At 40.9% G+C, this 14,151-nt stretch overlaps 1 protein-coding gene across 1 annotated transcript in view; it reads right to left on the reverse strand.

Annotated features, from left to right (window-relative positions):
• LOC128641405 (DBIRD complex subunit ZNF326) overlaps positions 1-14,151 on the reverse strand; it is a 62,817-nt gene that overhangs the window by 3,028 nt on the left and 45,638 nt on the right. The window contains exon 9 of the mRNA XM_053694029.1: positions 8,470-8,565. Coding sequence (XP_053550004.1) covers positions 8,470-8,565 — 96 coding nt within the window. The remainder of the gene's footprint in view (positions 1-8,469; positions 8,566-14,151) is intronic.

Below are 14,151 nucleotides of genomic sequence, written 5' to 3' on the forward strand. Positions count from 1 at the left end.
ATAACACTCATTTATGACCCCCCCCCCCTTATATATAATTTTTTTTTTTCCCTCCCTACTCGCCCCATGATGAAACCCCTCTCCTTTCCCCAACCACATCTATCCCTCTCTCTTATCCTTCTCTCTACCTTCTCCTTTTCCTCCCCTCTCTTCGTATCTTCTTACTAAGACGAGCATCGTAGTTTCTGATGCACGTCATAATCCAAATTAATAATGTTGATTGATGTCTTCACTTAACCTAATCTTATCATGATCACACATTGATGTTATGTTGAATGTCTTACATAACAGACTCCTGCAATACTTGTAAATCTCATTCTGTGATATTGGACACTGTGACATGATGACATTTTCATTTGTGAATTGTATTATCTTTCAATAAAGATAAAGCTTCAATAAAGAAAAAAAAAAGAAAAAAAATAACACTCAAACAAATTAGAGCATGTTAATGTATGACTATAATGACCCTTTAAGGGATATTATTACTATTATTATTATGGCACTTTTCTCCAGGTTTGACTCAAAATGTTTTACACAAGGAATATTTACATAATTGACTCCTGAAAGGCTTGTGTAAACAGGTAGGTCTTTAGTCTTTGTTTGAAAAAGTCTAGAAAAGTGGCTTCTTTCACTGTGCGTGGGAGAGTGTGTTCCATAGAGATGGGGCAGCAGGGCTCAAAGCTTGCATTTTTTGTGTGACTTCTTGGCACTTTTAGCTTCCGGCACATGCTCATCGAAGAGAGCGAGTTGAGACATAGGGCACAAGTAATTCTCTTACATAGCTTGGTCCCTGATCATGCAGATTTGTAGGATAGCAGGCCTATCTGGAATAGTATACACCATTTATTGCCAGCCAGAGCAGAGATTGGAGGATGGGTGTTACATGGCAAGATTTTGGCTGGCCAGTTAGAAGCCTTGCTGCAGCGTTTTGTACCAACTGAAGGCGATGCCGTAGTTTTTCTGGAGACCATAATAAAGAGCATTGCAGTAGTACAATGAATGGTTAAGTATTTAAACTCCTCTATCCTATCCCTAGAAACCCCAAAGACCCAACTTTGGAAAGGTAATAGTCTGCTATTTCAAACCATGTGTCGCGGGGGTTAAAGTATAAGCTAATTAAAAAAAAAAACATAATTTATGCTTACCTGATAAATTCCTTTCTTCTGTAGTGTGATCAGTCCACGGGTCATCATTACTTCTGGGATATTACTCCTCCCCAACAGGAAGTGCAAGAGGATTCACCCAGCAGAGCTGCATATAGCTCCTCCCCTCTACGTCACTCCCAGTCATTCGACCAAGGACCAACGAGAAAGGAAAAGCCAAGGGTGAAGTGGTGACTGGAGTATAAATTAAAAAATATTTACCTGCCTTAAAAACAGGGCGGGCCGTGGACTGATCACACTACAGAAGAAAGGAATTTATCAGGTAAGCATAAATTATGTTTTCTTCTGTTAAGTGTGATCAGTCCACGGGTCATCATTACTTCTGGGATACCAATACCAAAGCAAAAGTACACGGATGACGGGAGGGATAGGCAGGCTCTTTATACAGAAGGAACCACTGCCTGAAGAACCTTTCTCCCAAAAATAGCCTCCGATGAAGCAAAAGTGTCAAATTTGTAAAATTTGGAAAAAGTATGAAGCGAAGACCAAGTTGCAGCCTTGCAAATCTGTTCAACAGAGGCCTCATTCTTGAAGGCCCAAGTGGAAGCCACAGCTCTAGTAGAATGAGCTGTAATTCTTTCAGGGAGCTGCTGTCCAGCAGTCTCATAAGCTAAACGAATTATGCTACGAAGCCAAAAAGAAAGAGAGGTAGCGGAAGCTTTTTGACCTCTCCTCTGCCCAGAGTAAATGACAAACAGAGAAGACGTTTGTCGAAATTCCTTAGTTGCCTGTAAGTAAAATTTTAGAGCACGGACTACATCCAGGTTGTGCAGTAGACGTTCCTTCTTTGAAGAAGGATTTGGGCATAAAGAAGGAACAACAATCTCTTGATTGATATTCCTGTTAGTAACTACCTTAGGTAAGAACCCAGGTTTAGTACGCAGGACTACCTTATCCGAATGAAAAATCAAATAAGGAGAATCACAATGTAAGGCTGATAATTCAGAGACTCTTCGAGCCGAGGAAATAGCCATTAAAAATAGAACTTTCCAAGATAACAACTTTATATCAATGGAATGAAGGGGTTCAAACGGAACGCCCTGTAAAACATTAAGAACAAGGTTTAAACTCCATGGTGGAGCAACAGTTTTAAACACAGGCTTAATTCTGGCCAAAGCCTGACAAAAAGCCTGGACGTCAGGAACTTCTGACAGACGTTTGTGTAACAGAATGGACAGAGCTGAGATCTGTCCCTTTAATGAACTAGCAGATAAACCCTTTTCTAAACCTTCTTGTAGAAAAGACAATATCCTAGGAATCCTAACCTTACTCCAAGAGTAACCTTTGGATTCACACCAATATAGGTATTTACGCCATATCTTATGGTAAATCTTTCTGGTAACAGGTTTCCTAGCCTGTATTAAGGAATCAATAACTGACTCAGAAAACCCACGTCTTGATAAAATCAAGCGTTCAATTTCCAAGCAGTCAGCTTCAGAGAAGTTAGATTTTGATGTTTGAAGGGACCCTGTATCAGAAGGTCCTGTTTCAGAGGTAGAGACCAAGGTGGACAGGATGACATGTCCACCAGGTCTGCATACCAAGTCCTGCGTGGCCACGCAGGTGCTATTAGAATCACTGATGCTCTCTCTTGTTTGATTCTGGCAATCAATCGAGGAAGCAACGGGAAGGGTGGAAACACGTAAGCCATCCTGAAGTCCCAAGGTGCTGTCAGAGCATCTATCAGGACTGCTCCTGGATCCCTGGATCTGGACCCGTAACGAGGAAGCTTGGCGTTCTGTCGAGACGCCATGAGATCTATCTCTGGTTTGCCCCAACGTCGAAGTATTTGGGCAAAGACCTCCGGATGAAGTTCCCACTCCCCCGGATGAAAAGTCTGACGACTTAAGAAATCCGCCTCCCAGTTCTCCACTCCCGGGATGTAGATTGCTGACAGGTGGCAAGAGTGAGACTCTGCCCAGCAAATTATCTTTGATACTTCCATCATAGCTAGGGAGCTTCTTGTCCCTCCCTGATGGTTGATGTAAGCTACAGTCGTGATGTTGTCCGACTGAAACCTGATGAACCCCCGAGTTGTCAACTGGGGCCAAGCCAGGAGGGCATTGAGAACTGCTCTCAATTCCAGAATGTTTATTGGCAGGAGACTCTCCTCCTGACTCCATTGTCCCTGAGCCTTCAGAGAATTCCAGACGGCACCCCAACCTAGAAGGCTGGCGTCTGTTGTTACAATTGTCCAGTCTGGTCTGCTGAATGGCATCCCCCTGGACAGATGTGGCCGAGAAAGCCACCATAGAAGAGAATTTCTGGTCTCTTGAAGTTTGAAAGCTTGGATCAGAATGTCGTCTAGGTATGGAGCTACCGAGATTCCCCGCGGTCTTAGTACCGCCAGAAGAGCACCCAGAACCTTTGTGAAGATTCTTGGAGCTGTAGCCAATCCGAATGGAAGAGCCACAAACTGGTAATGCCTGTCTAGGAAGGCAAACCTTAGGTACCGATAATGATCTTTGTGAATCGGTATGTGAAGGTAAGCATCTTTTAAATCTACAGTGGTCATGTATTGACCCTCTTGGATCATAGGTAAAATTGTCCGAATAGTCTCCATCTTGAACGATGGAACTCTTAGGAATTTGTTTAGGATCTTTAAGTCCAGGATTGGTCTGAAAGTTCCCTCTTTTTTGGGAACCACAAACAGATTTGAGTAAAACCCCTGTCCCTGTTCCGATCGTGGAACTGGATGGATTACTCCCATTAACAAGAGCTCTTGTACGCAGCGTAGAAACGCCTCTTTCTTTGTCTGGATTGTTGACAATCTTGACAGATGAAATCTCTCTCTTGGAGGAGAGTATTTGAAGTCCAGAAGGTATCCCTGAGATATTATCTCTAGCGCCCAGGGATCCTGAACATCTCTTGCCCAAGCCTGGGCGAAGAGAGAAAGTCTGCCCCCCACTAGATCCGATCCCGGATCGGGGGCCCTCAATTCATGCTGTTTTAGGGGCAGCAGCAGGTTTCCTAGTCTGCTTGCCCTTGTTCCAGGACTGGTTAGGTTTCCAGCCTTGTCTGTAGCGAGCAACAGCTCCTTCCTGTTTTGGTGCAGAGGAAGTTGATGCTGCTCCTGCTTTGAAATTACGAAAGGAACGAAAATTAGACTGTCTAGTCTTGGCTTTGGCTTTGTCCTGAGGCAGGGCATGGCCTTTACCTCCTGTAATGTCAGCGATAATCTCTTTCAACCCGGGCCCGAATAAGGTCTGCCCTTTGAAAGGTATATTAAGCAATTTAGACTTAGAAGTAACATCAGCTGACCAGGATTTTAGCCACAGCGCCCTGCGTGCCTGAATGGCGAATCCTGAATTCTTCGCCGTAAGTTTAGTAAGATGTACTACGGCCTCAAATGAATGAATTAGCTAGTTTAAGGACTCTAAGCCTGTCCGTAATGTCGTCCAGAGTAGCTGAACCAATGTTCTCTTCCAGAGACTCAATCCAGAATGCCGCTGCAGCCGTGATCGGCGCAATGCATGCAAGGGGTTGCAATATAAAACCTTGTTGAACAAACATTTTCTTAAGGTAACCCTCTAACTTTTTATCCATTGGATCTGAAAAAGCACAGCTATCCTCCACCGGGATAGTGGTACGCTTAGCTAAGGTAGAAACTGCTCCCTCCACCTTAGGGACCGTTTGCCATAAGTCCCTTGTGGTGGCGTCTATTGGAAACATTTTTCTAAATATCGGAGGGGGTGAGAACGGCACACCGGGTCTATCCCACTCCTTAGTAACAATTTCAGTAAGTCTCTTAGGTATAGGAAAAACCTCAGTACTCGTCGGTACCGCAAAATATTTATCCAACCTACACATTTTCTCTGGTATTGCAACTGTGTTACAATCATTCAGAGCCGCTAACACCTCCCCTAGTAATACACAGAGGTTTTCCAGTTTAAATTTAAAATTTGAAATATCTGAATCCAGTCTGTTTGGATCAGAACCGTCACCCACAGAATGAAGTTCTCCGTCCTCATGTTCTGCCACCTGTGACGCAGTGTCTGACATGGCCCTAATATTATCAGCGCACTCTGTTCTCACCCCAGAGTGATCACGCTTACCTCTTAGTTCTGGTAATTTAGCCAAAACCTCAGTCATAACAGTAGCCATATCCTGTAATGTGATTTGTAATGGCCGCCCAGATGTACTCGGCGCTACAATATCACGCACCTCCCTCTGAGCGGGAGATGTAGGTACTGACACGTGAGGCGAGTTAGTCGGCATAACTCTCCCCTCGTTGTTTGGTGAAATTTGTTCAATTTGTACAGATTGACTTTTATTTAAAGTAGCATCAATACAGTTAGTACATAAATTTCTATTGGGCTCCACTTTGGCATTGCAACAAATGACACAGGTATCATCCTCTGAATCAGACATGTTTAACACACTAGCAAATAAACTTGCAACTTGGAAATACAATTCAATTAGAATAATATTAAAATGTACTGTGCCTTTAAGAAGCACAGAAGATCTATGACAGTTGAAAATTAATAAATTGAAACAGTTATAGCCTCAATCCTTGTAAACAACACAACTTTAGCAAAGGTTTAATCCCATTAGCAAAGATAACAAATTCTGAAAGCAGGAAACAAATTACAGAATAAACGTTTTTTATCTCAGTCAAACTATAATTCTCACAGCTCTGCTGAGAGAAATTACCTCCCTCAAAATAAGTTTTGAAGACCCCTGAGCTCTGTATGAACCGGATCATGCAGGGAATACAATGAGTTGCTGACTGAAATATTTGATGCATAGAAAAAGCGCCAAAAAACGGCCCCTCCCCCTCACACACAGCAGTGAGGGAGAACAGAAACTGTCAGAAAAACAGATTAAGCAACTGCCAAGTGGAAAAATAGTGCCCAAACATTTATTCACACAGTACCTCAGCAAATGAAAACGATTTTACATTCCAGCAAAAACGTTAAACATAATTTCTAGTTATTAAACAGCTTTATGTATTTCTTACAGTGTAATTCTAGTGAAGTACCATTCCCCAGAATACTGAAGTGTAAAGTATACATACATGACATTATATCGGTATGGCAGGATTTTCTCATCAATTCCATTGTCAGAAAATAAAAACTGCTACATACCTCTATGCAGATTCATCTGCCCGCTGTCCCCTGATCTGAAGTTTACCTCACTCCTCAGATGGCCGAGAACAGCAATATGATCTTAACTACTCCGGCTAAAATCATAGCAAAACTCTGGTAGATTCTTCTTCAAACTCTGCCAGAGAGGTAATAACACACTCCGGTGCTATTTTAAAATAACAAACTTTTGATTGAAGATATAAAACTAAGTATAATCACCATAGTCCTCTCACACATCCTATCTAGTCGTTGGGTGCAAGAGAATGACTGGGAGTGACGTAGAGGGGAGGAGCTATATGCAGCTCTGCTGGGTGAATCCTCTTGCACTTCCTGTTGGGGAGGAGTAATATCCCAGAAGTAATGATGACCCGTGGACTGATCACACTTAACAGAAGAAAAAACCTTTAAAAACGTGTTACTTATAAATACACTTACAGCAGGCCATCAAGGCCTAGAGATCCAAAAGATCCCTAGTTTTAAAGTCTGTAAGCCTCTCTTCTATAAAGGGGCTTTATTTTAAAGTTTTAATAGCCAGTTAATCACCTGACACAAATAAATGTTCATCTATTTGAGTAGAGGCTCATGGGAGCCCCTATGTGCAGATCAAAGTTAGATAACTTTACATAAAGTCCTCTATTTGTAAGAGGATGACCCCTTCTTTTGACTATAGAGTTTAGAAGAAAAAAAACAAACAAATCACTTTACAATCTCACCCCTGTTTATAACTTGCTTATTCAAATTTACCATTTTGCCCCCTAACACATCTTGTTGTAGAGTTCTCACGTCAGGATATATATACTTAACACAAACAAAACACATAATATGAATATGCTGCTTCTGCTAAAAATAAATATATGTAATGTGTGGATTTCGCACTGAAAAATGACCTACAGTAGGGCTTAAAATGTGAGCAGCATCTAAAAACTCCAAAACAGCTCAGCACTGAAGTGCAAATGGCTCAGAAGTTAAAGGGTTACAATTTACCTAAAATTTACTCTTCTCTAGGTTTGATTTTTTTTTAGTTGAAATAATTTTTATTATTATTATTATAAGCATTTTACAACCTGAAATATACAACAACAGGAGGATAAAGACAAAAGCGATTATAGTTACAATATCCATCAGTACTATTTCACTTGCATATTCGGTACATCACAAAAACAGTCAGTACTCTGGAGCACTCAGCTATTGAGTCCAGGTAATCACAAATCATTGGAAACCAATATACTTGGAGTTGTTGTCTTCTGTGGTCGGATTTCTAATCGTCTCTTAGCACTCATGACCACATAGGTAGTTAGTAATACTTAAAAAATAAAATATTGAACCAAAGAGAAAATAAGAAAAAAGGGAAAAGGGAACAATAACTAAAAAAACATATACAATGAAGAAAAACATTTCTAAACTGTTAAAACTTTGTTTGTCTTATCAATCGGTTATGCCTAATTTTGACACATAATTCAGTGCTTAATGTAGAAGGTGTGGTTGTGAACTGTATCTAATTAAAGCCATAGAGAATGTTATTTTTGTCGAACAGAGCTGGAGAGGGTGATCCCACAACCGCTTGATTTTTTTTTAAATTCAGCTCTTTCCATGAGAGCATACCAAGCTAGGATCAGGAGCATGAATATCTGTTACGCACCATATGGATCACATTGTGACAAACTATATTGCATATGCTGATGTCATATTACTCAAGACACATGCATGCTCCTGATGCTACCTCAGTATGCTCTCAAAAAGCTCCTAAGATGTTACTTCTGATATGCTATAAAATTTAAAATGTATATAAAAAAAAAAAAAAAAAAAAAAAAGGGACATTCCAGCCAAAATTAGGATCCACATGGATGCATTTCCATTTTGCGTAGAAGCATCGTTTTCTTATAAGTGTATTAGAAAAAAGGCTTCTTATTAAAGTTATAGCCGTTTCAAAAAAGTGTATTTAAGTATTTCCTTGCCATGGTGGGTGTACCATAAGGAAATTACTCAATTTGTTAATTGCCGACATGATACAAGCCCCCACTGTCTTTTTGAGCAGCTGCAGTATGTAAAATGCTGGTGAACACTGAGAATGCACAGTAACGTTTTAACACTAAAACAGCGATAACTTTTACTAGAAGCATTTTTGCCAATATGTTTCTATTCAAATATGTAATTTTGAATAATTTCGCAGGATCAACAATTAAATCCATTAGGAAAACAAAACGCGGGTATCTCCTTACCTTCAAAAATAACTCATATCGTGCATTTACAACTGGATTGTCCAAGATGCTTGAAGCGACCACTAAGCTTTTTATTTTTATTTTATCTCTGTAGATCTGTAAAAAGAACAAACATGTTAAACTATATATAATGCACATACACAAGGAGCAAACAGGTACAGCAATATTACAAAGATTAGCCAATGAAAAGGCAGAAGTGTAAACTCATCCCTTGTCTGCTTTTGCTCACTATTTGTTCCTTTCGTTATATGAATGTTGTGTTTGCCCTGGAATTAAAGTACCACTGAATAGAGTAGAATTTATTAACTGACAAATACTAAATAAAAACTATGCAATTTGAAAGGAGTAGTAGAATATTTTCTAACAGCTTTCAAAGTTAAAGGGACAGTGTAGTCAAAATTAAACTTTCATGATTCAGATAGGGCATGACATTTTAAACAACTTTTCAATTTACTTTTTATCATCAAATTTGCTTTGTTCCCTTGGTGGTATTTTCGAAAAGCTAAACCTAGGTAGCCTCAAACTGATTTCTAAACCGTTGAAAACCGCCTCCTAGCTCAGAGCATTTTGAAAGTTTTTCAGTTAGACAGTACTAGTTTATGTGTGTCGTATAGATAACATTGTGCTCACTCCCGTGGAGTTATTTAGGAGTCTGCACTGGTTGGCTAAACTGCATGCCTGTCAAAAGCACAGAGATAAGGCGGCAGTCTGCAGAGGCTTAGATACAAGGTAATCACAGAGGCAAAAGGTATATTAATATAAACGTGTTAGTTATGCAAAACTGGGGAATGGGTAATAAAGGGATTATCTATCTTTTTAAACAATAAAAATTCTGGTGTAGACTCTCCCTTTAATCTAATTTCCCTCTCCAATATCATGTGACAGCCATCAGTCAATTACAAAATGCATATATGTATATACTGTGCAGCTGGAGCCTCAATAAGCGTGCATATAAAAATGAAATTTTGTTTTTATTTTTTTTGCTCTGGTTCATGAGACTTTAATTCTGACTTTAGTGGCCCTTTAAGCTTCACTAAGAAGCAAAAAACAAACCTATCTTACTCTTGCAAACTTGCAAGTTTAAAGCAGATGAGAGTCAGTTGTCTGGATGGCCTTTTGGCTGATAACTTCCTAGTATATGTTGCTTTTGAAAGCAGAGAAATGCAGGAACAAACAACATGGGCATTTATAAGTTTTTAGAGCAAAATACTTCTTTGATGTATATAGGTCCAAGAGGCTAAAGGGGTTAATATAAAAGAAGAAATAATTAGGATACTGGGAGCTAGCTAAAAACATTGGGTAAACCAAATATAAGAGGGCATATATGTGCAGCCACTAATCAGCAGCTAGCCCCCGAGCCTACCCAAGTACGCTTTTCAACAAAACAACAAGAGAAAAAAAATTAAATTAGATAAGTTTAAAATTGCATGCTCTCTCTCTAGATAAGTTAAAATTGAGGTTTTTTTCCCCCATAAGATGGTGAGAGTCTACAAGCGATCACATGTGGTATCCTATACCCAAGCTGTGAAGTCCACGTGACCACCATGAAATAGGGCAGGAAAAAGTTAAGGCAGGTAGAGGTACTAAAACAGGCATTGCGGCCTGCATAATCTACGCACCAAAAGCAGCCTTAGAAGAGGAAAACATGTAAAAATGGTATCAATTTGTAAATGTATGAAAAAATGACCAAGTAGCTGCTTTGCAAATCTGTTCAATAGAAGCTTTGAGTACTGCCTTGTTAATTGATGTAAGCCACTACTGGCAGAAGAGGTGGACCCTATTCTGAGGGCACCACAGCCTGCAAAACTTTTCTCCCGAAAGTTGCTTTAGCTAAAGCAAAAACATCAAACTTGTAAAATTTTGAAAAAAAAGTATGTAAGGAGGACCAGGTAGCCGCCTTACAAATCTGATCCATAGAGGCCTCATTCTTAAAGGCCCTAGAGGAAGCCACTGCTCTAGTGGAATGAGTCATTATCCTCCGAGGACGACAATGTCCCGCTGTCTCGTAAGCTAAGCGGATGACACTCCTTAACCAAAAAGATAGGGAAGTCGAAGTAGTCTTCTGCCCCTTACGCTTTCCTGAATAGGCAACAAAGAGGAAGATTGTCTAAACCTCTTAGTAGCCTGAAGATAGACCTTCAAGGCGCGAACAACATCCAAATTGTGAAGTAAGCGTTCCTTCAATGGAGGATGATTAGGACACAAGGAAGGAACCACAATCTCCTGATTGATGTTGCGATCTGACACAACCTTAGGAAGAAAACCTAAATTTTGTATGTAAAACTGCCTTATCTGCATGAAAAAAATCAGATAAGGGGGCTCACATTGCTAAGCAGAGATATCAAACTCTGCGCGCAGAGGCAATAGCCAATAAAAAGAGAACCTTCCAAGATAACAATTAAACGTCAACGGAATGCAGAGGCTCAAACGGAACCTGTTGCAAAACCAGAAGAACCAGATCTAAACACAGATCTGATCCTAATCAGAGCCTTAACAAAGGACTGCACGTCTGGAAGCTCAGCCAGTCTCTAATGCAATAAAACCAACAGGGACGAAATCTTGAGACAGATCTAAATGATAACCGTTCCACTGCCTCAGCATACACAGTTGTAAAAGTCTGAGACGGAACATGGCAAAAGAAATGATGCAGGACACCATGAGACCAAACATCTCCATACACTGAGCCACAGAGGGACTGAAGGAGGTCCGGAGGGCAAGACATGCCGAAGTTAGCTTGCAACGTTTCTGGTCTGTTAGAAATATCCTCATGGATACCCAGGAATTCCACCCTGGTACTTGGGATAAAAACGCTTTTTCAACTTTATCTTCCATCCATGTGATCGAAGAAGACTAAGGGACTCAGAATTCTTCTGCAAGATGAAAGGATGGTGCTTGCACCAGAATATCGTCCAAGTAGGGGGCTACTGAAATACCCTGAGTTCTGGCAACGGCTAGAAGAGCCCCTAGAACCTTTGTAAAGATTCTTGGAGCAGTAGCTAGGCCAAACGGAAGGGCAATGAACTGGAAGTGCTGGTCTAGGAATGCAAACCTCAGGAACTGAAAGTGTTCCCTGTGGATTGGAACATGAAGGTAAGCATCCTTTAGATCTATGATCTATAGTGGTCATAAACTGGCCTTCCTGAATTAAATGAAGGATGGACCTCATTGTCTCCTACTTAAAGGAAGGGACACTGAGAAATTTGTTTAAGCACTTTAGGTCCAGAATTGGGCGGAAAGTTCCCTCCTCCTTTGGGACCACAAAAAGGTTTGAATAAAACCCCAAACCTCTTTCTTGGATAGGCACCAGGACAACAACTCCTAAGGAGGATAGATCCCGAATGCACCCTAGAAAGGCATCCCTCTTTTCTGGTCTGGTAGACAGATTAAAGGCCTATCTTGAATCCCTGAGATACCACCTCCAGGACCCACAGATCCTGTACATCCTTGAACCAGTCGACTGAAAAAAAGAAACAGTCTGCCACCTACACAATCCGATCCCGTATCAGGGCCGCCGCCTCCTTGCCGATTTGTTTTCGGCAGGCATGCTCAGGATTGGGGGATTGCTGTCTTTGGGGATTTGTCAGAATGAATTTTTTTTTTTTAAAGGATTGTTGTCCCTTAGACTTGTTCTTATCTTGCGGTAGGAAGGCACCCTTGCCTCCGGTAACCATAGAAATAATGGAGTCCAGGCCTGGAACAAATAAAATCTTTCCCTTGAAAGGAAGAGAAAGGAGTCTGGACTTAGAAGTCATAGCCTCAGACCAAGAGGCCTTTTAGGCAAATAATTTGCATGTTCACATCACAGATAAAAGAATTAGCAATTCTCAGAGCTTTAATTCTGTCTTGAATATCTTCAAGGGGAGGTGCCACCTCAATAAGTTCTGACAAAGTCGCACCAGTAGGTAGCCACTCCGTCAACTGCAGTCGCCGGTTGAAACAAAAATCCTGTATGTTGAAAATGTTTTTCTCAGAAAGGTTTCCATTTTCTTATCCATCGGCTCTCTGAACGAATAACTATCCTCAAGAGGTTTAGTAGTACGTTTAGCAAGCGTAGAAATAGCACCATACTATGAATGGAGCCCCACAAATCCAGTTGAGAGTCCGGGACCAACTTAATACACCTCTCAGGTGTGACAGTCTTATAGCAGCGCTCCTGACATGGACTTGAACTGCATGTGGAGTGGATAATGTAGCAAGGGTAGTAATCTCACGGGATTAGACGGCTCAGAGGGACTAAGAGCCTTAGCAGGCTTGTCTCCCTTCTTAGGACTTTATAACGGTGTTAAGGCATGTGGAACATAATTGAGTGGGTGGAAAAATCACGGCCTCCTCACAAATATAAACAGGTATGATTTAGTACAGAAGGAGTACCTTCTAATATGTCAGAGTCCTCAATAGCTCGGATTATACCCACAGAACACCACAAATAAAAATGTTTTTTTATTATAGAAAACTGCACCTTTATACTCCCAATGGCTGGGGCACTCACCACCTCCTAGACCCAGACAGTTAACAGAGGAAACGCTCTCCTCAGGTTCAAGTCTCAGTCGGAATGGAGGAAATGAACATATACCTGTTATTACAAGTACAGCAAGTGAAACTTAAAAGTGAAACCCGTTTGTTCCAGCCAAAAACACAGTCTATCAGCCCAGGGGAAAAAATATATATATCACACAAAGCAGCGTGTAAATAATTAATAGACTGATTAATTAACCCCAACTGTTCAATAAACTCCCTTCAGAGGATATAAACCCTGGATCCTATCAAGGTATAAAGGAGCCACACTGACCCTGTTATAGCGTTTTATGTGTAAAAATTGAAACAATCCTTATCTCCAGGATCCATGCTGTGGAACAGAACACAGCCTCAAGTGTGACAGTCTTATAGCAGCGCTCCTGACATGGACTTGAGTGAGAGAAAGCAGGCAGTGAAATTCGTCAACACTGATTGCTTAGGAGCTGTTAGCAGTAGTCTGGATTGTTTCGCAGAAAAACTTTCCCTGCATCTCCAGACTAACTCATCAATATTCTCACTGAGAGGTTGACATGACTACTTAAAACTCCAGTCCTAGCTCGAAGGGCAGATACCCCTTTTCAGGACTCTCCGAATCTTCGGACACTTCTCTGCCACTTCCTAATGTGACGAAAGGGAAAGAATGACTGGGTTAATGTAGAAGTGGGAGGGATATTTAAGCCTTTGGCTGGGGTGTCTTTGCCTCCTCCTGGTGTCCAGGTCTTGTATTTCCCAACAGTAAGGAATGAAGCCGTGCACTCTCCCTATCTTAGGAAGGAAATATTTAAATTCTCCCATAGACAATTTCCATTCTGAAACTGTGACTGCAAAGGGAAATATTAACAGACCTGACTCATGGCTAATATATGCAATATACATTAAGAATGTTATAATATAAAGTGCCTTCTATAGCCGAGTGTCTTAAAAATGATATATACTTACCAGAAGACACCCATCCACATATAGCAGACAGCCAAACCAGTACTGAAACATATCAGCAGAGGTAATGGTAGAGGAGTATAATGTCGCTCTGTAAAGGGAGGCGGCAGATGAATCCCTGCGACCGAATTTACAGCAAGTCTTATGAATAGATTTCCCATAGACGAAAACATTGTATCATCAGGCAATACTCCCTTCACATCCCTCAGACAAACACTGTACTTAGAGAGT

This window comes from Bombina bombina, chromosome 10, assembly GCF_027579735.1.
Source record: "Bombina bombina isolate aBomBom1 chromosome 10, aBomBom1.pri, whole genome shotgun sequence".
In the NCBI taxonomy this organism is placed as follows: domain Eukaryota; kingdom Metazoa; phylum Chordata; class Amphibia; order Anura; family Bombinatoridae; genus Bombina; species Bombina bombina.